The sequence below is a fragment of the Trichomycterus rosablanca genome, chromosome 18, assembly GCF_030014385.1.
Source record: "Trichomycterus rosablanca isolate fTriRos1 chromosome 18, fTriRos1.hap1, whole genome shotgun sequence".
In the NCBI taxonomy this organism is placed as follows: domain Eukaryota; kingdom Metazoa; phylum Chordata; class Actinopteri; order Siluriformes; family Trichomycteridae; genus Trichomycterus; species Trichomycterus rosablanca.
The window spans coordinates 5,377,745-5,403,821 of record NC_086005.1 but is presented as its reverse complement, the minus strand read 5'-3'; the positions used below and the strand labels follow the sequence as shown (position 1 = coordinate 5,403,821).

The 26,077-nt window shown below is 38.3% G+C and overlaps 3 protein-coding genes and 1 long non-coding RNA gene across 4 annotated transcripts in view; 1 reads left to right on the top strand and 3 right to left on the bottom strand.

The window, feature by feature from the left end:
* Positions 1-1,821: 1,821 nt before the first annotated feature.
* Positions 1,822-11,423, bottom strand: ambp (alpha-1-microglobulin/bikunin precursor). Its single transcript, XM_063013715.1, has 10 exons — positions 11,292-11,423; positions 6,049-6,191; positions 4,984-5,060; positions 4,754-4,867; positions 4,426-4,527; positions 4,013-4,059; positions 3,729-3,807; positions 3,216-3,383; positions 2,795-2,968; positions 1,822-2,152 (listed from the first exon to the last, which is right to left on the bottom strand). Exons 1-10 carry the CDS (start codon positions 11,400-11,402, stop codon positions 2,124-2,126), a joined length of 1,044 nt encoding a protein of 347 aa, XP_062869785.1. The 5' UTR covers positions 11,403-11,423; the 3' UTR covers positions 1,822-2,123.
* Positions 11,424-12,251: 828 nt separating this feature from the next.
* Positions 12,252-19,225, top strand: LOC134332186 (uncharacterized). The gene is made up of 3 exons (XR_010015226.1): positions 12,252-12,354; positions 17,458-17,706; positions 18,818-19,225. It is a non-coding gene; the product is annotated as an uncharacterized LOC134332186 (long non-coding RNA).
* On the bottom strand, positions 12,494-17,541 carry ptgdsa (prostaglandin D2 synthase a). The gene is made up of 6 exons (XM_063013717.1): positions 17,449-17,541; positions 15,561-15,700; positions 15,198-15,274; positions 14,943-15,053; positions 13,373-13,474; positions 12,494-12,573 (listed from the first exon to the last, which is right to left on the bottom strand). Exons 1-6 carry the CDS (start codon positions 17,539-17,541, stop codon positions 12,548-12,550), a joined length of 549 nt encoding a protein of 182 aa, XP_062869787.1. The 3' UTR covers positions 12,494-12,547.
* Positions 19,226-22,601: 3,376 nt separating the features above from the next.
* The window catches only part of slc27a4 (solute carrier family 27 member 4), a 29,062-nt gene continuing 25,586 nt past the window's right edge, over positions 22,602-26,077 (bottom strand). Inside the window, exon 13 of the mRNA XM_063013718.1 lies at positions 22,602-25,991. Within this exon, the coding sequence (XP_062869788.1) occupies positions 25,834-25,991 (158 nt within the window). The 3' untranslated portion in view covers positions 22,602-25,833. The remainder of the gene's footprint in view (positions 25,992-26,077) is intronic.

Sequence of the window (26,077 nt, the reverse complement as noted above, 5' to 3'; positions counted from 1 at the left end):
ATTTTGCACTGTTTTTATTAATATTTTATTCTATTCTATATTTTTTGCACATGTAACTGTTCTGTATATTTTTGTTCTTTCTTATTTTTATTGTTTATATTTCCCTGTAACTTGCTTTGGCAATACGAATGTCCTTATTTGTCATGCCAATAAAGCTTCTTTTGAGTTTGAGTTTGAGTTTGAGAGAGAGAGAAAGAGAAAGTGTGTGTGTGTGTGTGTGTGTGTGTGTGTGTGTGTGTGTGATAAATTACAATCACATACAGTATGTTGTCATATCTCTATTTACGTAGCTGGAACCATTTTGTTAGTTGTGTACATGTGGACATTGAGGTGTGTTGGCATCTTTCATTTTTCTATTGTAGCTGCACTTTTCCCTGTGATGTGTGTGTGTGTGTGTGTGTGTGTGTGTGTGTGTGTGTGTGTGTGTGTGTGTGTGTGTGTGTGTGTGTGTGTGTGTGTGTGTGTGTGTGAAGTTACAATCACATACAGTATGTTGTCATATCTCTATTTACGTAGCTGAAATCATTTTGTCGGTCTCATACGTGTGGACATTAAGGTGTGTTGGCATCTGTAATTTTTAATTCTATACTTTTCCCAGTGATGCTTTGTGTGTGTGTGTGTGTGTGTGTGTGTGTGTGTGTGTGTAAACAGGTGATACGGCCCTGGCCGGAAGGTCATAGAAAGCCGTCAGTTCCTTTTCCTCTCCGGATATTCCCAGCATTCTCTTGCCAGTATTGCAGGTCGGGAACGCTGAGAATCTGTGGGGCAGGAAGCCGAACCAAGTTGCAGCCGTTTGGGCCGAAAAACCCTTGATAATGCCCTGATCTCAGACCAGTAACTCTTAACCTTGAATAGCAAGACACTGAACACCAACGTGGCTCCAGATTAACAGGCTGAACCAAAGACTAGCATCGCGTGTGAGTTCCTGAGTTCCTGAGTGGGACAATGCTGACCTCTGCTGAAACTAATCTCATATTACCACAGTGCTAAGTGTAAAATGGGTACTTTTACCTTTTTGCAAATCTGTTCAAGTAATCAGATCATTTAAGGCATGTTCGGTGTCTTAAGTGCTTCTCTACTTTTGCACTGGAGTGGCAAGTTTTTATTCATTCATTCTCACTAGTTGATTCATCCTGATCAGGGTTGTGATGGGTGTAGCTTCATCAAGAAACACTGGGTGCAAGGTGAGAGTTTACCCTGCATGCTTATTTCTTCTAGTTCAACACATGTTTTCTCACACAAACCTATGGGCAGTAAAAGAGTAAACAATCCACCTTCTGAATGTGTTTAGGAGACAGGAATTAACCAGAGTACACAGAGGAAACGCGTACAAACAAGGAAAACGCTAAACTCAACACACAGTAACCGAAGGTGAGGATTAAATCCAGGTCCTCAGGTCCCTAGCTATTCAGGACACCTATCTTTTTACATTTTTTTAAATAACTAAATGCCCAAATAATTAAATCTGTCATTAGATACACAATTTGATCTAGAAAATTTAGCCGTCTAAGTTAGAAATTTGGACTTGAACTCCTGACTTGTAATTAATATTCCAATTCATTCCAAAGGCGTTTAATGGGGTATGGTACAATTTAGTTGGTTGCAGCATATTTCATAGTAACACACAGATTAACAGACCTAATGTGAACAGATGTCAAGATAAAACAAATCAATAAACCAATAAATGTATTAAAATGTATTCTAAAAACATCTAAAAACAATTGCAAAGTGTAAATGCTAGAAAAAACACATAAATAGTTTTAATGAGATTACTTTAAACAGAAGCAACACAAAATCTAAATAAAAAATACCACACAATACTTACTTGTAACTGTTTAATATATATTTAAATGAACATTGCCCATCTTTAATCTTTATGACAAGACAACATGGTAAATGTATGCACTTTTTATCCTGAAATACATGTTAAGTTGAATCACTGTGGATTTAAGCATAGAACACAAACATTACATTTCCAAGAATGTCTTATCTAATGTTCAAAGTTGATCAGTGGGGTTTGTATGTGAAAGCGATCCAGTACGAAGGTCTGTTTATTTAACTCTACATCATAAAAGGAACAATGGTGCCGCTGCCCGAGTTCACTGACAATATTCTGTTCTTCTTTAGTTCACATTCAGAAACTCATCATCACCTAAAACACAGGAAATGTTGAAATTAATGTTCAAACACTTTTATTCATCATTGTCTGTTTCATTACTGCTTTATTCTGGTCAGGGTCGTAGTGGGTCTGATTTATTGGACAAAAGGCAGGAAACACCATGGACAGGTCACCAGTCCATCACAGTGCACACACATACACGCACACACACACACACACACACTCACACTTTGGGCAATTTTAGTTGCTGGAGCACCCGAAGGAGACCCATGCTGACACATGTTGAGCATGCAAACTCAGAAAGGGCCCTGGCCGCCCAGTCAGGGAATCAAACACAGACCCTTTTGCTGTGAGACTGGGTCCTTTCTCCAGTGGTCTGACTACATCCTCACTGAACATTTTTGGGGATGATTTAGAACATTTGTCACAAATGCTCTTTTGACTAAATGAGACAAATTCCCACAGAAACATTCAAAAATTATGTTATGGGAGTTATAAAAGTTATGGGAATCCTTTTCAATAGAGTGGAGTCTGTTATAAGCACAAAGTGTGGAGCGGTTAACTCCATATTAATACTTAATAAGGTAAGCTCAAGGTCAGGTGTCCTCAAACATTTGGTCAAGTACTGTAGTTCATAGTACAATACAATTAGTAACTGTGCTTTTATGTATTTACCATCTCTGGTGATGCCACAGTATTCTTCACACTCTTTCTGGCTGTAGAATCTGTTCCCGTTACCCTTGCAGCCTCCATATGTAAAGGACTCACACTTGCCCTTGGCCGAATCAAAAGCCCACAATTGCAGAACTCCTTTACATGGACCAACATCAATCGGGAGGCGACAGGCAGCTGCAGAGGTGAAGTGAATAGAGGATGTTTTGTGTAATACAGAGAACATGTCACACTTTTATTAGTCATGAAACTGGAGTATTATAGATAGTAAGTTATTGTAACCAGATGTAGTTAAGCTAGATACATGTGGGTTAGTTATGGCAACAGGCCACTTGTGATGTAAAGTATATGACATACACACACACACACACACACACACACACACACACACACACACACACACACACACACAGGTATCTATCACCTTCAGTGCGGCAGGACTGTAGACATTCCTTTTCAGAGTTAAAGTTGTTCTGGTTACCCATACAGCCTCCATATACGAATGTCTGACACGTCATGATAGAAGAGTTATAGTGGTACCGCTGGAACATTCCAAAACATGGGCCAGAGTCTGGCTCAGCTGTGCATGAATCTACACGGACACACACACACACATACATACAACACTCAGTAACATTCAGTAACATCACTGTAATTGTGTTGTCCTTGCTTTGGGGACCAACAGTATAATGTATGGTGCCAGTGTAAGAACAGCAGTCTCAGTACTGGACTAGTATTTGGAAAGTCCCTGGTTCAAGCCCTGTTGGGCCCTCAAGCAAAGCCCTTAACCTTCAATTGCGTGGATTGTATTTGTTTACAGTTGTAAGTCACATAGCATCTGCAAAATGCTGTAAATGTACAAAGTTGGGACATTTTGAAAATGCAATGAAATTGAAATCATGTTTTTGCAGGGAAAGGAGGTGAATCAGTCACTCACCTGCTCCTCTAAACATGGGGGAGTCATCACCGGATCCGTCCTCTTGTGGGGGCAGCACTGCAGATCTTCTCGCCCTTGACTTTACCAGTCAGCAGGCACAGGGCACACCATTAAGTTAGCTATTCCATAACTCCATGTTTTGTGTTGTACAGTGTGTATGTATATAATGCTATAATTATACACGTAACCTAATGCTCAAGTAGTAGCTATAAATGTTGGTCTTGGATGATTGATTGCATTTAAAATAATTATGTAAAATTGTTAAATTAATAATTGTATTTTACCTGGATCACAGGTTTTGGATTTGTCTGTTCACCTGGGACACATTCACCTAACAAACATGAAAGACAAGAGACAGTAAGAGACAATATACTGCTGTGTGTTTCTTATTCTTTCTTATGTTTCTATATATTTCTTTATTTCCCACCTTATCTTGTTCAGGGTAGGAGTGGGTCAGTATCACTGTGGTAGCATACTAATATAACTTTTTTAGACAATTTAACCACATTTTTAAACTATTGGCTTTAGTCCTTAGACAATGGAAATGTTTATAGATCCACTAAGGAAAAACACAAAATTCTTAGATTTAAAATGTGTGACATTAGAATCTGTGGCCAAAATATTTTAGTGGCTGAGTAATTTTTGAGCACTGTTTATAGAATGGTAGGTCATGATATGCATGTTTTAAGTTGTTTACCTTTGTCCAGTCTGATAGAAATGCCATCTTCAGCTATTCCCTGTTCAGCCACCAGGGTTTTGAAATCCTCGATGAGTGTGGGACGCAGCTCCCTTTTTCGACCTAGTGAGAGCAGTGACAGACGTAACCTTATTACATATCAACGTGTTTGTCCAGCAATAACATCTTATTTAACTCATTTAATACTAATATATTACAAGCTGTAGAAGCATAGTTAAACGCATAGTTGTGTGCAATTACTAAATCTTACTTATAACCCACATTTCTACTAAAGTCTCATAGGAAATCTGCTACTCGGTTTAAAGCATGTTTAAAGAGAATCCTTCACCGTAGAGTTTAACAGAAGTGGTTTTGTTTCCTCCATGCTGTTTGTACATCACCACCAGGGCATACTCATCGTAGTTGGTGTGCACTACATAGGCATCCACATCAGCTGACCATTCTGCAGACACAGGCCCAATCAGGAAAAATAACCACTCTACTCTACTTATATTCACTAGTAAGATTTTTCTTTCGCTAACATTTTAAAACTTTTATTATTTTAGTATTTGTACTCACTGACACTGCGGTAGTAGAATCTTCCTGGGGTTTCAGTCATAACATAGTCACCACTGATCTTCTTACACAAACCATGCCTGTACAATCAGCATTAAAGTATCAAATGCATTCAGAACATCCTAGTAATCATTTAACTGCTTTGTTTTCCGTGCAAACAGCTTTTCAACTATATAAATAGTTTATTTTTACTATCCTTTTTATCATTTTGTATGGTTGCAGTAAGTTTTTTGCCATGCAGAATGGTACAATTACACTCTTAATGAAGCGACAGTTTTTAGCAAGACTGTACACATGGTTGATTTCTGAAAGGTAAAGCAAAATACATGCAAACAGAAGGAGATCATGTAGACTACTGACAAACAGTGACCTAGGGTGAGGATTAAACCAAGATCCCCAGGACAGCACTCTACCTACTGTGCCACTTTGCCACTCTGTCACTACGTATTTCTGGGCATCTGTGTTGCTATACACAGTTGATCAGTTCTTCTCTAAACTGCCATCAATGAAAAGGTACTGTTACCGTATCACTACTGACCAGATATTGTGTGATTGGTGGGCATTCCCAGCACAGCCATGACACTGACAGTGTACTGTGTATAAAGCTGGTATTGGGTGTCATAATTTAGGCAGTGAGTGTTGCTAGATTTCTAAACACATTTGCGTCACTGTCAGGTTGAAAATAGCTTTCCAAATTCTCCAGCCAACTGACGCTGATCAAGGATTAGAGGAGATTAGCACTTACTAAGCATGGAAAAAGATAAGCTGTAGTCTATACACTCTATACACTACACCTACATACTCCATCAACAAGGTAAGTGGATAAAACTGCAGCATTTGATACACCTGATACCTGCACCACACACAATACCATGTCAGTATCACTGGTGTCAGTATTTGATTGGGCCGATTAGGTGCCCAGGCAAAGTTATACTTGCTCTTCTTCAGCAGGTTCTCAAAAAGAAAAAATATATTGCATAGGGTATTGTTTGCATATATAAATATAAAAGTACTGACTACAATGTATGTGGTTATTTATTGTGTGTGAATGGGAAAGGTCAAGTGTACCTAGACATGATTAGGTTCATGCTGAGGGTGTTTGGTGACTCATTGCGTTGCAGCTCCAGAGTTCCAATAGAAGACTCTCTTTTATGCTTCCTTCTCCAGGGGCAGTTTGAAGCTGAGGCGATGTCATACCATTTGCCCAAGTACTGCAATAACACAGAGCATTTTTTTAATCACACACATAGCATATCGCAATATTTAGTGTTGCATATAATAATATTCAATGTTCATTTAAAAGGACTAATAATTGAGCAAAGGTTAAAATACAATTATTCATTGCCGTCAAGCCGATTCAGACTCCTGGTGACTACAGGTTTCTTTAGAACATGCTCTCTTTTGTTTGGGTCTTCAGGCTTTTTAATGGTTAGTTCATTAATCTTCTAATTGTCTCCCTACATCTTCTTGCTGGGCAGCCACTTCCTCTTTTACCTTCAACTCTTCCAAGTATATATATATATTAACGAACTAGTTCTTCTCAATATGTGTTTAGAATAAAAGAGCTTCAGTTTGGTGATCTGGGTTTGGGGTGAGAGGTTAGGTTTGATTTTGTAAAAGATCATTTTAATCAAAATTTTTGCTATCCAATGTATTTTTAAAAGTCTTCACCAGAAACAAATTCAAAGGCACCATAGTCCGGACAATTCTGATCTTTTTTGTAGAAGAGGTAAGTATAATACATATAATAATTAAATTCAGTTTTAAAAAATCAACAAAACATGTGGTTTGACCAGGAGTTCATCCAAGTATCTATAGGGATGCATCAATACAATTTTTTTCCAACCGAGTACGAGTACATGTATTTTTGTACTTGCCAATACCGATACCAATACCTATTTAGAATACCGTTTTTTTTTTAAACAAAAACACACGTGAGAAGTGACATTTAATGATACCACGTCCAAAAATGCACATCAACAAGTAGCGAGTGATCAAAGTGTTTGTGCGCTGATGTGATGAAATCAAGGGGGAAAAATAAATGAATCTGAGTGGATTTGGCAACACGAATAGCATGGATTGTTCTGTAGTGAGTTGGAGGTTAATAAATATTTTTGCAATGTTGGTGTTTTGTTGTTATGTTTTGTAGAGAACGATCAGGTCAGAAATACTGTAAAACGTGTGTGTGTGCCGGTGTATTCTGATATAAACTATATTATCCCCCTGTCCCACCTGTTTACACTCCTCTCCTGCGTTTCCCCTCACACCGTATCCTGCGTTCTCATTGGCTGTTCGACATGTCACTCATTCCCTGTTGCACAACTCAGATCAGATATCTGACGCTCTACGAGTCGGTCGGATCGAGTTGTTGGATAGTTCACACTTAACGATCGAGAGCCGAGTTTTGATTTGCAGTCTCGGGAGCAACTCGGTGTTCGCTCGGCAATCAAAACTCGGCTTTTAAGAACGCAGGATACGGTGTGAGGGGAAACGCAGGAGAGGAGTGTAAACAGGTGGGACAGGGGCTTAATATAGTTTATATCAGAATACACCGGCACACACACACGTTTTACAGTATTTCTGATTTGATCCTCTACAAAACATAACACCAACACTGCATTGCAAAAATATTTATTAACCTCCAACTCACTATAGAACAATCCATACTGTTCGTGTTGCCAAATCCACTCAGATTCATTTATTTTTTCCTCCTTGATTTTACGCTGCACATCAGCGCACAAACTTTGACTTCTCATCACTTCTCACCATGGCTGGATTACTGACCGGGCCAGTGGGGCCAGTGCCCAGGGGCCCTTGAGGTCAGGGGGCCCCGGGGGGGCCCTGGCCCAAAACATTTTGCGATGCCTATCAACATTTATGATACAATATATTTTTATTTCCGAGGGCCCTCCATTTTAAGGATCCTCTGACTATTAGGGACTTTGACCCCAGGGCCTCTTGGGGGCCCTAGCCATGCTTTTGGGGCCCCTAGCCATGCTTTTGGGGGCTCTAGCCATGCTTTTGGGCCCCTTATGAAAATGGATGAGGCGTTTTGGCACTGCTCTGACTTCGACTTCTGGCTATTAGGGGTCCTAGGAAAGAGGGGGGCATATTTTTAGAGGGCCCTGGTTATGAGAGCCCCTACCAGGGGGCCCTAGAGAAGAGCAGGGCATACCATTAGAGGGCCCTTGATCACGAGGGCCCCTGCTATGGGGCCCTTGACTTCCATAGAAGTCGTTTACCATGGCTCCTCTTTGCCCAGGGGCCCAGACTATCGTTAATCCGTCCTTGCTTCTCACGTGTGTTTTTGTAAAAAAAAAGGAAAAAAGGGAGACCAGAGAAGCTCGCCTGAGATTCCAGTTGGTGATAGATGGTGTAGTGTGAAACCCCCTATCGCCGATCAGTCATGTAGTGTGAAATACACACCAACTGAAAGACTCCCGAGTGCAAAAGATTCAGTCGTGTAGTGTGAACTGTACAGCGACCTGACAAATCAGAAAATCGTGTAGTGTGAACTAGGCATAACGCAGCAACGTGCACTAGGCACACGGTATCGGATGTTTAGTATCGGAGCCTCGTTTGCGAGTACGAGTACAAATTATTGAGCGCGGTATCGGGCAAATACCCGATACCAGTATCAGTACTCATGCATCTCTAAGTATCTATATTATCAAGGTGCTCAGCCTCTGGTCAATTCCTTCTCTTCAAATCTACTGTTCAATTGTTCAGTTTAGCTAAATATATTAATTCATTTAACATTTTTAAGTAGAACAATGTTGTTAAAGGAAGAGCTTATATTTACGTCCACATTGCGAAACAACCTCTTGTGTAAATGCTACTGCTCTTTGATCAGGGGGAAAACATTTGTTACATCCACCCTGATAAGATACTCAGACATTGACAATATCACATGAAACAACAAAGACTAAGACTTTTACTAAAATGTACTATTGTTATTATAGTACTTTACAGAGTCTACTAACATATTTAGTGTATATATTATTAACCATAGAGTCTCCCCAACACCCAGAAGGCAACAGCCTGATGGGCGAAGGATAATACATGTTTTTCTTGTTACACACAAGTGTTATCATGGTTTTGTGGCACTTATTATAACTGGTACGTTAGATGAAGTGGAACTTCGACAGAAACATCATTGTAAACATGTAACATAAACCATTTTTCATTCTGTGCCAACAAAAACCAAACGTAATTTTGTCAAAGGGATTTGTAAGCTAAGGTTTAGCTAAGCTCTAGGATCAGATGTATAATATTGCTACTAAAACACTTTTTGTTTAAAAGATTAGCTTCTCAACTATTTAATACATCTATTTTAATACAAACGCATTACAAAAAATACAATACTTGTGTTCTGGAGTAATTTATTGTTTACATCGATTGTTAAAACTAGCAGAGCACTATAATATAAATAGCATAACATCTGACTTTTTATACAGTTTAATACAGAAAATATGTTATTTTGTGTCATTTGTGTTTTCATGTCTTATTTTTCGTATTTTTTTGTACACATTTTAAACATATAGTGATATGTGTAGTATCACGTGATTCATTCGCCATCGTTGGCTGTATAGGGTTAGGAGTCGGTCCCTAAAGAGTCGATTCTTAGTCGGTTACACTAACAGAGTGATTCGGCTCATTGTGAGGCAGAGTTAAGATGGTTTGTTTGGCAATTGTTGGCACTGTTAATCTGAAGCTGTTTAATATAATTTTGTAGTTAATTTAAAACAGTAGATAATTTAAGCTAAACGGTTCAGTTATTCATCCGTTTTTGACCGCCACTTCCTACCATGGTGAGTGTTGGTACAGTATGTTGTACGTTTAGTTTTGGTGTTCGATTTAAAACAATTGTAATATAGAATTTAGTAATCTGCTAATCTGTCATTTATTTATATAAGTTTGCAAACTGTCTCCCTTAGCACCCCCCTCCAAAAAAAAAAAAAAAAAAAAAAAAAAACATAAACTTTTTAATACACCTTTGTACACTGAAGCTTGAGGTCAGGACCACTATATATGAACCACCAGGTTTGGGGTCATACAGCCAACAAACATGGAATAGTTTTAACCAGTACTAAAAGTTTTAAGGATGCCTTAATTATTAATCATGTGCCATTCATTTAGTTTGTGGTTCATATCATTGACATGGCAGCATCAGCTTCATGAACAGTAGTAATGGTTTTAGTTTTGAAATGAGATCAGAGTCATTGACATTTTAAGATAGTAGATAATTGGGTTAAGAACCCCTGTACCAATATACCGTACTAGGGCTTTGTTTAAAATATGTTACACATATAACTATACGAACAATAAACAATTTTATGCAAGTATTCTGGCAGCTACATTTTATTATTGCACTTGGCAGAAGAATCTTACAGCTGTAGTATGTAAATTTTGGACACTTAAATTAAATTAAAGCACTACAGAAATGCAGTGTTGCAAGCAAGACCTGTAAGGATTTTCATTTTTCAATTTATTAACAAACCACTTCATCCTAGTCATGGTGAGTCTGAAGCCACTTGGAAACCCTGGTTGCGAGCCAGGAAAACACCACGGACAGGGAACAGTCTACTTCAGGATTTAAACATGCATTAAAAGTAGCCAGTTCATCTTTTGCATGTTTTGGTTAAATACCAGGGAGAAGAGCAAAGCAGCACAGAAGTCAAAGTTTACAAAAAATAGAAAGAAAACAACCATGTACTGCAGCTCTAAATGACTTTTTCTGTGTAGCTTGTAGTGTAGCTGCCATAAGAAGCAACTAACTTGAATGATCATTTTAAGTAGATTAACCAACACTGTATGTGGCAGTGATGAAAGGCATGTGTGTCACAAGTAGAGCTGGGAGATTTTGGCAAATATATACATTTTCTTTGAGCAAATACTTATTCCAATACTTATACTTTTGTACTTTCATACTTTTTTATACTTTTATACTTTTGTACATGTACTTTTATTTACAAAAACAGTTTTATTCTCCTTTAAAGTCAGATTGTTATCCATAAAAATGTGTGTGAGGTTATGAGATGTATGGACGCTGATAGGCCAGCATTTAGTTTTTGAGTTACTGAAACAAGTAAGCTGCAAATTATAGATATCTTTAAGCCCTAGTGCTAAGGCAGTTAAGAACCACTTTCCTAAAGCGTTCTTTGTTTTTCTTTAACATTAGAGGTCATTAGTATTACCCTATAAGCTATTTTGACATCCAAAGCACTATTCGGAGTGGCAAAGAACAAATTTTAAAGAAATATTGTTCCCTGGAACCATTCAGAAACGATGTACTCAAAATGTATGCTTACCCGGTTCAGGTCAAAGTTTTCCTGGGTCTGGAGAAGTGGTTCGGTGGGCAGAGGTCCAGCATGGAGCAGACTCACGCTGCCCAGCAGGAGGATCACAGTTGCAGTCTGCATTTCTCTCTGTCTTAGATCCAAATGAGGATTTAGTCTGTAATGGCTGGATGAGAACAGTACATTGATCTCAATCCTTTTCCTCCACCTCCTCTTGCTAAAGCCATTGACCTGTAGGTTATGTGTGCTTTAGCCCTGCTGCCCAGAATTAGTTGAACCAGAGCAAAGGTCTTCTTATCTATAAATTGATTCATCTGTCCTGTGCCGTTGTTTATTTAGAATTCTTTAGACAAAATGAGTAACGAACTTAAACTGTACACATAAATCAAATCCAGGTATATAAACTCATCATGTTCCAAAAATATCCAATAGTGGGAGGAATCTAAAGCTAAACAAGGCTTAACCTGATTAAGTAGATTTGGCAGATTGCATGTGCTTGTCTTTACAGCACATGAAGGGCAGATGAAAGTCAAACTATTTACTGACATACATACATAGCTTGTTTCTCTATTAGTCCTTTGCTCAAAAGCAAAATGATTGATTTTGGTGTTAATTAACTGTGAACACATCTCAGCTTGTCTATGTCCCAATGTTTAAGCACCTTAAAGGTACCCACACACACGCAGCTAACAAGTAAACACAGAACCAGGCTGGTCACAAAAACATTTATTTTCCTTCATGTTTTTATTAACAGGAGCTTATAGCAGCTATGAGTATACATAATAATATAGCATGAATACAACTGGGTTTACACTCAGTTATTGTATATTTTGGGTAAATAAAATCCCATAACAAATTATTAACCATGTTAGATTGTTGATAGCGATCACACATATTGATTTTTTGGGGGGTGTTTAAAGAAACAGGGGCAACTGATAATTTTTTTATATTTGATAAACTTAGTAAAGTATATATTCAGGAATAAACTGGGCTCTGTATGCTCCAAGATTTGTAAACTTGAAAAAGGGGTGGCTGGCAAAATTCAACCAGTCAGTATGAGGAGACTTAAGTAGTAGTGAGTAACCTTTGGCTACTTTATTTTATGAGTTTGTTTGTTTGATTTAAATGTATTAAATGATAAAGTGCAATAAAACTATTGTGTCCTTAAAATTGTGATTTAAATAATTGTGATTTAAAATCTGATGAAGATACTCATGAAGATTTTAGCCTTTACTGTGCCTCTGTGTGTATGAATAGCTTCTCTTCACCTAATGGCCACCGGTAGGGCAGCTATCTGAGAAAAGAGAAAGTACAGAGATTAAGTGGTTTGCATGATACTTGTACTGTACTTGTAAATATGCTGTGATGTGAAAATATTTGCAGATACACTTGATGCCAAAAAAAGAGACACCACGTTGTAGTAGCAGTCAATAAGAATAAACCATTATTATGTGCCACATGCTTTGTCGATCTCTTATTGTTACGGCACGGTGGCTAAGTGGGTAGCACTGTCGCCTCGTCGCCTCACAGCAAGAAGGTCCTGGGTTCGATCCCCAGGTGGGGCGGTCCGGGTCCTTTCTGTGTTGAAGTTTGCATGTTCTCCCCGTGTCTGCGTGGGTTTACTACGGGTGCTCCGGTTTCCTCCCACAGTCCAAAGACGTGCAGTCAGGTTAATTGGAGACACTAAATTCAATATAACCTTGTGAACTGATGAATCTTGTGTAATAAGTAACTACCGTTCCTGTCATGAATGTAACCAAAAGTGTGAAACATGACGTTAAAATCCCAATAAACAAACAAACTCTTATTGTTAATTTGTGCAGTTGTACACTTTGCAACTGTATTCATTTTAAAGCACTCACCACTGCAGCAGCTTTAGCAGGGCAGAAGTGTAATAAACTAACTTGTAACTGTGCCATGTTAAAAATCACCAAACTCAGTAAAACAGTCTGTTTGACTGCCAATGTTAGTGGTTATTGCGTGGTTGTATGCTTAAGTGCATTAGTAAAGTGTGGCTAGGGCTAAAATAGGCATAGAGGAGTTGAGAGGCGTGTTCACAAACTTTTGGCCATGTAGTGTATTTTACATTTTACCTGCCAGTGCTGGAGTTATAATGGATTCCTCGGAGAAGCCTTGTTGTCTGGCGTATCTTTTAAACTTTTCAAGCAGTTCTGGCCTCAGCTTCTGAGTCCGACCTACAAACAGATCAACAAGCTGCACTAAACATGAGAGTACATATTGTAAAACACATCTGGGTGTCTTTTTTATTGTTGAGTTCATGTGTTTGAGCCGCACCCATTGCTGTGATTTACAAAAAAATATTCTGGTCAGGGTCACGGCAGGTCCGGTTCCACCAGAAAACACTGGACATAATGCATGAATACATTAAACAGAGTGCCAATCCATTGCAGGGCTTCAGCCATCCACTCCTTTAGACACAGCCAATATTGTCTGTGTATACGCTGTGTATAGCACAGCTGAGATTAGAACCCGAAACTAAGCCATGGTGGGCTAGCATAACAGACCTCTGTGCCACCTGAGTGCCTACAAAACATTTTATATAAATAAATAATATGCTTAAAAAAAATTTAAAGTAGGCTCTTTGATTGCAAGCCAGGCCTTCTCATCGAACGTGAGTTCTTGACCACACAAATGTTCTTTGGAATCAGTGGGCCTAAATTACCACAGTCTCGGTCTGAAATCCTGTGAAAAGCCACCCCAAAAGAGTTAACATGATTTTGGCCATATAGTGGTTTGTATTAGGGATGTTAATGATTAACCAGTTAACCAGTAGCTTACAAAGAGCTCGTTGTGTGATTAATGATGTTGGCTAAAAGTCGCATTTAAATTCATTTCTGATCTCTGCTGCTTGATTCCATTTGCGAACGCAGATACAGATCTGTACACAATAAGAACACTGATTTGAATCACGCCCCCAGTGCACAACTCCAGCTCCGTTTATAAGCTGCATTCAGAAATGTTAATCCTAACAGGAAAACCTTTTTATGCATCTGTATAATATAAATAACAAACAGTAATTTAATAAACATTAAATTCAAACAGTGAAGCCAGTTTGTGTCAGTATGGAGTGTGAGTGCATGTTAAACTCTGCACTAGTGAATCTGTGTGTAACGTTTTTGTGCGTTGTACTGTATTACAAAAATGATGGGAGATTTTGCATCATAAAAACCTAAAACTTAAAACATAAAACTTTGCTCGTCTTAATAACTGCACTAATGTTGCCAGAAGGATCTTTTAGATATCTTTTTTTTTTTTGCATTTTTCTCCAATTTATATCCCAATCTAGTCATATCCAATTACCCGATTGTGTTTCGCTTTCTCTCTACTGATTCCCCGTATTTAGGAGTTGCCAGAGTGGATCTGCGTGCCTAATATCGCACCGTTTTACATCTGATGCCTTTCCTGACGCAACCCTCCTTATATTATCCTTGCTTGGGACCAGCACTGAGAGCTCACTGATACATGTGCACCTCCCCAAGGCTAGGCTATTCAGCCATCCTCCTCACCCTAGTCAGAGCCAATCACGTCTGTGTAGATACCTGACCGGCTGATAGCACTGCTGAGATCTTGGTTCAAATCATAGTGGTGGTTTTACCACTGCATCCTCATTGCATTAAAGCCCTTGGTGATTTATTAGCTTACCATAAAGAGATACTTGTGAATATTCCTTGTTAAACTTCTTGTATTTAAAAATCAGAGCGTACTCTGTGTAGTTCGTCTCCACCACTGTGATGTCCTTAACCTTGTTGTGACCTGTAATAAAGATTTGGCACATTTTCTGAACACAAAGCAACATTTGCCTGCATGTCCTATTAAATTCTACACAAAACATATTTTCTGATAGTATTTTAGCTAAAACTTTAGCAAATTCTAAGTGATTATAAGTGATCTACTTACGTGTGCTGAAGTAGGTGAACATGCCAGGTGAAGTGGTCTTCTCATATCTGAAGACTTCCTTCTGGCACGTTGAGGACCTGCAGACAAATACAGCTTATAACTGCAGATCACTTAAATGCCTGGTTACAAGAGTCAGTCACAACCTCATAGATTAAGATCTAAACAGACTGTATCATTTTAACTGGTCAGCATGCCAACCCCCATCAACCCCCATCCCCCCTACCAAGCATCTATTGATGCAGCTTGATATAGCGTCTTGTTAGTAATTAGTATGTAAACTTTACATATTAATTTTTTTTTATGTACAGTACCGTAGGTATTCATACTTTTCAATACAAATTGTTTTAAAATGTAGTCACATACTTTGTCTTCCACACTGTCATGATGACATCACCGGTCTCTGTAGGTTCCACCAGTCCCATGCACACCGTCAGCTTTTTTCTGTACCGGGCAAAGCTGGGTGAGTCATAAGCAAGGCCGACACGGTACCACTTCCCTGCAAACTGAACACACACATGAAATCACAAACATGACCGTCCAAACTTCAAAACTACTTCTGCAGAACCTCCTGATGTCATGATGTTTTCTTTGGTCCCACTTATTAAATAATTACTTACTGTTACTGACTGTAGCCCATCTGTTGGCAGTACACTTTCAATCAAAATCAATCAAAATGGCCCCCTATAGTACCCCCAACTGACCAGATGTTATTTGGGTAGTGGACTATTTTCAGCTTTGCATGGTGATGTGGTAGCAAAAACATAATTTATTGCTGTGCCACATGAGTGAGATTGTAATGTTGTTTGTCTAAAAATGCTGTTGATTCTAAACATATTAACATCTAAGTGTTTTTATAATGGATTTTTTTTACTGTTTGGCTGCTAGGGTTAGCCATTTATGTCTGATATTTGTCTTCTGGTTCAAATTTGTTATGATCTAAGGATAGAGTAACATTTATTTTATTTTATTTATAACAGCTTTATCCTAGTCATGATCACAGCGAGTCTGGTTTCACTGGGAAACACTGGCTGCAAGGCAGAAACACCCTGGACAAGGTGCCTTATGTTTTGGTATATTGTGCAGTGGCACAAATGTCATTAGGGGCATAAAACCCATGTTTAGCTTATTAAGTAAGCCGCTCAGGTGGCGCAGCGGTAAAAAGAAACGCGCTGCAACCAGGGCTGGATTCTGAGAACGTGGTATCGAATCCAGCCTTGCTTTACCGGTTCGAAGCTGAGTGGCTATATGAGCAACGATTGGCTGGTTGCTCATATGGGGGGGTGGGACAAAGAACCGGATGTGGGTCTATCTCTGTTAAAATTGCGATTGCGTTCTCTGCCGGCTGATTGGAGGCGCTTACACAGAGATGGGAGAGGGTGCCCTTAGGGTGTGTCCCTCCGCATGCAACGCTAGGTGGCGCCAAACTCGTCAATGTGTGGGTGGCAAAGATGCATCTGGCTGCTGCTCGTGTTTCGGAGGGGATACGGGTTAGCTTCAATCACCTCCGTCAGGGCAGGGTTCGGCATAGACAGAGAGGAAGCACGATGCTAATTGAACAATTGGATGCGCTAAAAAGGGGAGAAAAAGGGGTAAAAAAAAAAAAATCAAGACCGAAATTTAAAACCACTGTAGAAGTTTAGTGAAATAAAAGCAAAAGTGAAACTAGCATATGCTAAAAATCACTTATTATTCTGACCCATTTGCAAGAGGATAATGTGTCTACCGTAGTATCTAAGTGTTTTTGTGTCTGATTAGACTAGAACAACTTGGCAGATAATCTCCATGTTGGACCACATGATGTTTTTCAGATGTTACACTAATAAAGTCTGGATGCACTCATCACAGTCAAAGACAATAGCTAACCGTCAACACCTTAATCACCTGTCAGATGGACTGGAATTATACAGTCCTTTTAGTGGTTTAATAAAGACACTTAATTAAACCATTAACCATGGATAAATTATTACATGATGATTACATAGTTTTTTTTTATTATTAAGTGCCACACTTTGGCATGTCCATTATTATAAACACCAAGCCTGACCAACACTAAGCTAAATGTGGATGTTTGGAAGTCCAAACATTCTCTATTTACATTGGTTTGTGTAGTACGTATCTCAGTTCTAATACTGAGCATTATTAAAAGATTTGGTTAATGTTTTTTTTTAAGTATATTAGTATCTCTAAATACCAAACCCAACCCAGAACTGCCATCTTCTAAACACCAACACAAATGAAGTTCACCTCTCACCTTTTTTAGGTCGAAGTTTTTCTGGGGCTGAACATCTGCATGGATGCCAGTCAGGAACACGGCCATACTGATGGTCACCAGCGTGATCTTCATGATTGTGGGTGAAGAAAATAAGGATGAATACAGCAGATCTACAGAAGTGAGTCTCAGAGACCTCAAGCCTGAGGTGCCAGCCTACACGGCCCTTCCCCTCACCCAGACAGCCAATCACGGACACGGAAAAGCACCGAACAATGTTTCTTTTCATCTAAACATTGGGTAAGGTGGAATTTTTTTTGCCATTAACAGGCCTTACATTGGGTCCAAAAATAACCTTTTACTCTTGTTTTCTTGCCTGGTGTAATTTGCAGTAAATGTGCGCTGGTTTGGGGAGGGTTTACAACACACGTGTGGCTGTAAGATTGAGATCCATGTGTTAGTGTGTAAAAAGTCCTTTCTTGGTGATTTAAAGTGAAAAGCTGAAAATAACTTAAGATCAACAAACTGACGCCCTTAAATTAGCTTGTTGTTCCACAAGTTCAACTTAGACATTATACATCAGTGCATGCTGGAATAATACAGCATTTCTAGCATTTTATCATATTGTCTAAAATACAGTGTTTATTAAACCTTAGATCAGTGTCTTGGTGTGTTTTACCATCAGGTTGGGTATTATTTTTGTTTAAAACTTTCACCTTTCCTCTCACATCCAAACTAAAGGAGGTCTAGTACAATAAAAACACTATTATTTGTATAACCATTCATACCTTATTTATCTATGCAATACAAGACAGGGAAATCGGAAGCGTCATTTTACTGTGTACCGCTCCATAGCCAATCTTATTAAATGTCTTGATACATTTATTTAATTTGCTGTAAGTGTTGGATTTTCACCAGGTATGTTTACAACTGCCATTGCACCCTAAAGCCATAATTGCATACTGTGTCGTAAATTCTTGCCTGTTTAACAGCAAGATGTTAACTTAATTGTTGTTGTTAACTTAATTGGCCAAAGATGTAAAGATCGTATTTCTACGCTGCTGATTGGCTGACACAAAAAGTTAACTGAATATTTGTTGGCTCAGGATACAAGTGCCTGCTCGCCTTTTTAGGGTTGTAAACAAAACCCCTGGACTCACTTACTCATTGTACCTTTGGTTCCTTTAGTTTTTATGCTTATATTTCACGTTCATTTTAACTTCACATGTAAGTCTTTAATTTTTTTGTTTCAATGACTTGAATTAATGCAGTTATGCAAAACTAAAGTAAAACGTACTTATTTAAATTGCAAATTGAACCAGAACCAATTAGTTGTTAACTTATGAACTGCTATTTAAAATGTGACACAAACTATTTTGAACTTTTATTGTTACTTGTTTTTTTTGGGTAGCACGGTGGCTCAGTGGGTAGCATTGTCACCTCACAGCAAGAAGGTTCTGCGTGCGATCCCCTGGTGGGGCAGTCCGGGTCCTTTCTGCGTGACGTTTGCATGTTCTCCCCGTTTCTGCATGGGTTTCTTGCGGGAGCTCCGGTTTTCTCCCACTGTCCAAAGACGTGCAAGTGAGATGAATTGGAGATATAAATTGCCCATGACTGTGTTTAACATTAAACTTGTGAACTGATGAATCTTCTGTAACCAGTAACTACTGTTCCTGTCATGAATGTAACCAAAGTGTAAAACATGACGTTAAAATCCTAATAAATAATGTTACTTGTTTTTCTTAGTCATAGGTTTGAACTTATCATTGCTCACAGCCACACGGTACAATGTCACTCAAACTACCAAGTAACACCGTGCTACACTGAGGAACATTTGAGTGTTTAAACCATTTTAAACTAAAACATTAAAAAACTGGTTTGAAACTTCAAAACCCTTCATAAGTATTCCAGAAGTATTTTTGTGGACTTTAATCGATAAGACCCCAGAAAATTAACTAAGAAACCTGAGCTGAGGTGAGCCTACAACAATAAAAAGCACATACTTCTTTTTCTGTTTGTTTAGTAAAAATATGCAGTATAAATACGGTTCAGCTAGAACTCAGGTTAATCACGGCACTCGTGTTCTTTTACTCAGTTTTATTTTATTCTTTGATTGCTTATAAAATAACTGAGAACACTGGTATGTAATAAAGTACAGAAACGTTCATGCTCCACATCAGGCTGCTAATGTTGGAAATCTCTGGAACTTCAGGCATTAAGGGACAGGAAAGAAAATGGGCTGGCGGACGGGCTAGTTGCTTGTTAATGTTAGCTCTAAGAATTAAACTGATACCATGATGGTCTTGCTTTTTTCTGTAAGTAGATTTTAGGGTATGGCAAAAGTGCTGGCATTGTACAACATTTTTGCGTTACCATCTGGCAAAAATAGTCAATTGTGACAGTTCCCCATATACAGTATGTGTATTTGTAATGTAAAAGCTTTTGTAGAATAACTGAGGTTAGAATGGAACAAAAGCAGAATTGATGGTCACAGCATAACAAGAAGTTATTAAAATTTCAGGGGTTTAATCTGTCCAGTTAGAAAGCATAAGCGATTAAATCAATTTCACCTGCTTATGTGCAAATAAAGTGACAACAGGTGCACTGAAGAGGCAACAGCAAGACAACCACCAAAAAGGGAATGTTTTTACAGTTACTTTCTCCTTATCCTTCCAGACTGATTCTTCTCTAGTTTTGAGCTTTGCTAGTGTCTTTGTCACTACTGGTAGCAACATATAAATCTTTCTGGTGATGAGCAGAATGATTATGGTAATGAGATGATACATGATGGTCCAACTCAAACATAAAAGGAAAATGCAATGACGTTCCTCTGCAGCACTTTTACTTGTTGTTTATTTAATGTAATAGTGAATGTTTGAAGTTAATCATAGAGGAAAGAATCATGTTGGTGAGAATATAATACCAGGCTGAGTTCAATAAACAGCCATCTCAACAAACTGCAGAATAAAGTTGGTGCTGGAGAACTGTGTAATACACACATCATGTTTACTAAGGATACAAAGTACATTGGGTATGTAGAACACAATTTAACCTAAATTAAATAAAGCTTCCTGTTGGTTATTGGTCTTTACATGTACAACCCCTGGCAAAAATTATGGAATCACCACTCTTGGAAGATGTTCTTTCAATTGTTTAATTTTGTAGAAAAAAAATAAATCACAGACATGCCACAAAACTATCATTTCTCAAACTGTCAACCCTCTGGCATTAAGAAACAATAAAAAAAGAAACAAATATAATAGTTGTGGTCAGTCACAATTGCTTTTTTTTTTTAGATCAAGTAGAGGAAAAAAAATATGGAATCACTCAAATCTGAGGAAAAAATTATGGAATCATTAGAAAACACTGCACCATTATTACTTTGTTGCACCACCTCTGGCTTTTATAATGGTTTAAACTCTCTGAGGCATGGAGTTAACTAATGACAAACAGTATTCTTCATCAATCTGCCTTCAACTGTCTCTTGCTGTTGCCAGATCAGCTTTGCAGGTTGGAACCTTGTCATTGACCATTTTCTTCAATTTCCACCAGAGATTTTCAAATGGATTGAGATCCGGACTATTTGCAGGCCATGCCATTGACATTATATGTTTTCTTGAAGGAAAGTTTTCACGTCCTTTGCCCTATGGCAAGATGCATTATCATCTTGAAAAATGAAGTCATCATCACCAAACATCCTTTCAACTGATGGAATAAGAAAAGCGTCCAAAATTTCAATGTGGACTTTGGCATTTATTGAAGACCATCTCCCCTGTGCCTTTACCCGACATGCAGGCCCATATAATCAACAACTGTGGAAATTAACATGTTTTCTTTAGGCAGTTATCTTCATAAATTTCATTGGACAGACACCAAACAAAAGTTCCAGCATCATCACCTTGCCAAATGCAGATTCGCGATTCATCACTGAAGATCACTTTTATCCAGTCACCCACAGTCCACGATTGCTTTTCTTTAGCCTACTTTAACCTTGTTCTTTTCTTTTTAGGTGTTAATGATGGCTTTTGTTTGGCTTTTCTGTATGTAAATCCCATTTTTTTTTAGGTGATTTCTTACAGTTCAGTCACAGACATTGACTCCACTTTCCGGCCACTTGTTTCTCATTTGTTTTGTTGTGCATTTTCTGTTTTCAAGACATATTGCTTTAAGTTTTCTATCTTGATGCTTTGATGTCTTACTTGGTCTACCAGTATGCTTCCCTTTTACAACCTTCCCATTTTGTTTGTACTTGGTCCAGATTTTAAACACAGCTTACTGGGAACAACCAACATCTTTTGCGACATTCCACAATGATTTATCTTCTTGAAGGAGTTTTATAATCCTCTCATTTGTTTCAACTGACATATCTTGTGTTGGAACCAAGATTCATGACAATCTGCTTTGTGCAACAGCTCTCCGAGGTGTGAGCACTCTTTTTAAACTGAAGAATAATTAGCAAATCTAATCTGCTGCAGATGTTTTGTTTTTAAACTGCAAATTACAGAGTGATTCCATAATTTTTTCCTCAGATTTGAGTGATTCCATATTTTTTTCCTCTACTTGATCTAAAAAAAGCAATTGTGACTGACCACAACTATTATATTTGTTTCTTTTTTTTGTTTCTTAATGCCAGAAAAATGATAGTTTTGTGGCATGTCTGTGATTTATTTTTTTTCTACAAAATTAAACAATTGACAGAACATCTTCCAAGAGTGGTGATTCCATAATTTTTGCCAGGGGTTGTAAATCAAATGGTAGGGGGTGAAAGAAACACCATCTTCTCATAACAACCTGGCTAATCCCACTGGCTATTCATAAACATTATTTAGCTAAAAAAATCCCTGACCCTATAACAGAAGCATAAAGCTTACCACTGTCACAAACACCAACCCAATTTGTATAAATATGTTTTTACTTCTCAGTGCTGTGCAAGAAAATCCTGCTTTTGTTCATCTTTGTAAACATTTGTTCACAGAAATCAGCACATATCATTTGTGAATCATTTTCATCTAGCTTCTCATCTAATTATTAAAACTGTTCAAACAATAAGATACAATATTCAGTTTAGACCTTAAACGCTTATTTGCACTGCTGGGACAGACTCAAATACTCTGCAGGATAAGCTCACTTAAACCCACTCATCACTTTCAGGTATGTAAAAGACCGAAAACACTGAGGTACTGATGATTTGGATGGAATATGTAAACGTTAAAGTCACGTTTATTTAAAACTACACTGAATTCATTTCAATTATCTTGAACCTTCAAATTAGCTCATGACTTTCAGCCCCTGCTTGGTCCTTCATGGCTTGTATATTGAAAAAGCTATAAAAACAAATACACATCAAAGCTAAAAACAATCAACTTAAAATTCAAACATTAAGCACATTCTTAAACATCAGTCATAAGTTAAGAACAGTGTTTATGGAATAAAGCGTACTACTAGAGTTTGGTCGAGGGCGCACACACACACACACACACACACACACTACCCTCTGCAGGACATAAAAAAAAGCTTCATCATGTTTTTCCTACCCTTCACTGGCCCACATGTACAATACAGCAGTATTTCCCACAAACCACCAGGGTTTTTTCCAGCCCTTGTTTATACTCTCACCTGAGTTAAGATGTTCAGAGCTGCGATTGAGCGACAACAAAATGCCCATTTTGGACTTAATAGCTGGGAAATACTGTTATATATAAAGAGCAGACACACACTTGATTCACACACACACCCTAAAAGCATTAGACTTGCAGTTGGAATTGTTTTGTGTTCATGCAATAATATTAAAATGTTCCATCTTTAAAAACAACTTTCATACCACAAAAACACACTTATCTTTTACCACATTTCATATACAGTCAAATTAAGGCTTTTTAAACATTTAAAGCTGCGGTAAACAACTTTTGGGTATTGTAACACATGGGGAAAACAGCATTTTTGCAGTTTCAGTCAAACTGCACAACCTTTGTTGTGTTTTGAGTAGCAAGTCAGTATACATTAAAGTATTGCCTATTGTGCTGTGTTCATGACTTAAAGTCTGAACTTAGGATGTTTCAGGGATTTTTAATCAAATTATAAAATTTTACTGTATTTCTAACACAAATAATGTACCAGTAGCATTTTTATTTAAAAGAATTTACTTAGAAATGCATTAGTAAAATAGTCCATTTTACTATCTTTAAACTGTTCCAAAATAAGATCCTCAGAAGACATTGATTATGGGTCACTAGTCCGATCAAACTGAATAATGTTCATAACTTTATCAATATCACCAAAATGTTGTATGAATTCTAATCTGATGAATATAGGATTGGTGTTGTGCATGAATTATTGCCTGCAAGTGTGTGTCTGCACTTGAATTAACAGAAGCCTCTGGAACTGGGACATTTAGACAGGACAAACCTCAGCAAAGTTTCCTTGCTTTCATAGGACTGCCAAACAAACATGTGCAAGCACACGTACACACGCTGGAGTATGGAAAAAAACTGATTGTTGGATGGAAGAGAAATAAAGATCAACATATTACTATTCAAAACAAATCACAGTTCAAAAATAAATAAAATTACCCAAAAAACCTACCAAAAGAACACTAGAACCCATAGCTGCACTTTTTGAACATACCCAATAACGTTAATCAATACCACTGCTAACGGAATCAAAGTGTGAAAAGCAGCATCAAGTTCAACCTCCTGCTCAGTTAGCATTAAAATTAGCATGGTCATTTGTTTCCCTTTGTATGTGTTAAACAGGGGTGCTGGCAGTGAACTAAACAGTGACTCAGACTACCACGTCGTCATACAGACTCACAAAAACGTGCACACACACACATCGCTAGAAATAAATTAACATGTCGTCATTCAGGATAAAAGTGGAACTCGTTACACTGCTTCGGTCTCTACAGAACAACAGACTGTTGTGATTTCAGGTTTTGATGCGGATTTTGGATATCAGAGAATTAACATGTAGCTGCAACTTGACAGGAAAAAGCTCTACGCTGGGCCCCGGGTCTCAGGGTGGCCAGAGTTGTGTGTAAATGCTGGAATGTTGCAGTGCTTTGGAAATGTGAATGTTAAAGTAAATATATTTCATTAAAAGTGGCTGTAATTACATGAATTACAACACTGCTTGTAAACTTGTTAATACAATTTGGTGTTTTAAAGTTTCTTAGCCAAGATATCCACATAGTTAGTGGACAGTCAGGTAATGCCATCTAACAATGGCTGATGCTGTAGGTGGGTCTAATGGACAATTAGGGGCTTTTTTGCCCAGCCTAGAGCTTGATATTTGAAGTCTGTGAAGCTGCAGCTAAATATTACTGTATGACAGGGTGGATGAAAGCTGAGGGAGCTTAAGAAAGGGTGCAACAGAGAATAGAAAGTCAGACTACAAGATTAAAAGGGATTTGAATTTGGACAGGGCCTGTAAGACCCAGTGCTGAGCTCACGGTAAGGCACAGTGCTCCGTCTGTTCAGTTCTTTCATGCTGCTGCACTAGGAACCCAAAATAACAGAGCGGTGAAGTGTCATCCCGTTCCTGCTCTTCTTCTTGCGTGTTTCTTTCTTCGAGTCTGAAATTTGTGTCATGAAGATGTGCTGCAATGATGTGGAACTTTTCCAGCGCTAAAGCTCTGCGATCCTCTTGAGTCTCCATGCAAAGCGAGCCAAAAAGATCTGGCAGAAATTTGGTGCGCCTCAAAGCATGTCAAATGAAAGAAAAAACAACTCTTCGAGCCCAATCTGCACAGTGCTACCATATACCGTGTCCATGTGTCGGTCCGTACGCTGACAATCGGTTACACATAGGAAACAATACAAGAGAGAATCAAGAAGGTTGCCATCTACAGGTCAAAAGAATTAGCCAGGCCCAGCTGAGGCAATCTGACAGCATTTTTGATGCTTAACAATTCATAGATATTCCTTAGCATAAATATTTTTGGTGCAGGTTTAGATTTTAATAAATAGCATTGACCGAGTCTTTATATGCCTGTCTGTTGCTCTGCAGGGCTGGACTGATATTGCACATTTATCCCTGTAGATTTGGATTTTCCTTCTAAACAAAGGTAGAACTCCAGGGTATGTTCAAGACCACCCTTGATTTTGATTTCATACAATATCGTCTTCTTTAGACCAACTGGTATTGTGCAGATTAGGCGGAGGACCAGCTTCACTGTTTGACAGATGTTCTTACACCTTGTGCCTTAACTTGATTTTCTAGCATTTTTAATTCCCTTTACTCTTAACGTCTTAAATAATTGTACTCAGATGTCCGATGCCCCTTGCTGTTTGTGAATGGATAAACCAGGTGGGTAACATAAACGTGCTCGTACTGCCCCTCACAATGGTCGCTGAGGTAACGAGGGGCTGGTGTTGAACGTTACTGGGGGGTTTCGATGAGAAACTGGGTGAAGCCTATAGCATTAGTCTCTCACAGTTTTTGTTTTCCCGAGACAATGCTACGGTGCAATTCTGCATTTAGCTGTACATAGCACCCCTTAGTGCAGTCCAGAAAGTAGAGCTTATCTGACACCACATTCGGGTCGAAGCCCTCGCAACGCAGCTCCGTCTTCTGGAACTTGAAAGTTCCTGCCAGAAACAAAGAAACAGAGTTTATTTTTAGGGTTTTAATGTAGTGACACAACTGTAGGCCCACAGCCCATTTATTTATTTTT

What these genes read in the sequence shown, in the direction of transcription:
- ambp (XM_063013715.1), bottom strand. Translation starts at nt 11,402, where the DNA reads ATGCAGACTGCAACTGTGATCCTCCTGCTGGGCAGCGTGAGTCTGCTC. An exon ending in ATGAACCTAATCATGTCTAG is followed by an intron (nt 5,061 to 6,048) that starts GTACACTTGACC and finishes CTGATTGTACAG; the next exon opens with GCATGGTTTGTGTAAGAAGA. An exon ending in ATCCAAAACCTGTGATCCAG is followed by an intron (nt 3,808 to 4,012) that starts GTAAAATACAAT and finishes TGACTGGTAAAG; the next exon opens with TCAAGGGCGAGAAGATCTGC.
- ptgdsa (XM_063013717.1), bottom strand. Translation starts at nt 17,541, where the DNA reads ATGAAGATCACGCTGGTGACCATCAGTATGGCCGTGTTCCTGACTGGC. An exon ending in AAAACTTCGACCTAAAAAAG is followed by an intron (nt 15,701 to 17,448) that starts GTGAGAGGTGAA and finishes GTGTGTGTTCAG; the next exon opens with TTTGCAGGGAAGTGGTACCG. An exon ending in GTTCACCTACTTCAGCACAC is followed by an intron (nt 15,054 to 15,197) that starts GTAAGTAGATCA and finishes TCTTTATTACAG; the next exon opens with GTCACAACAAGGTTAAGGAC.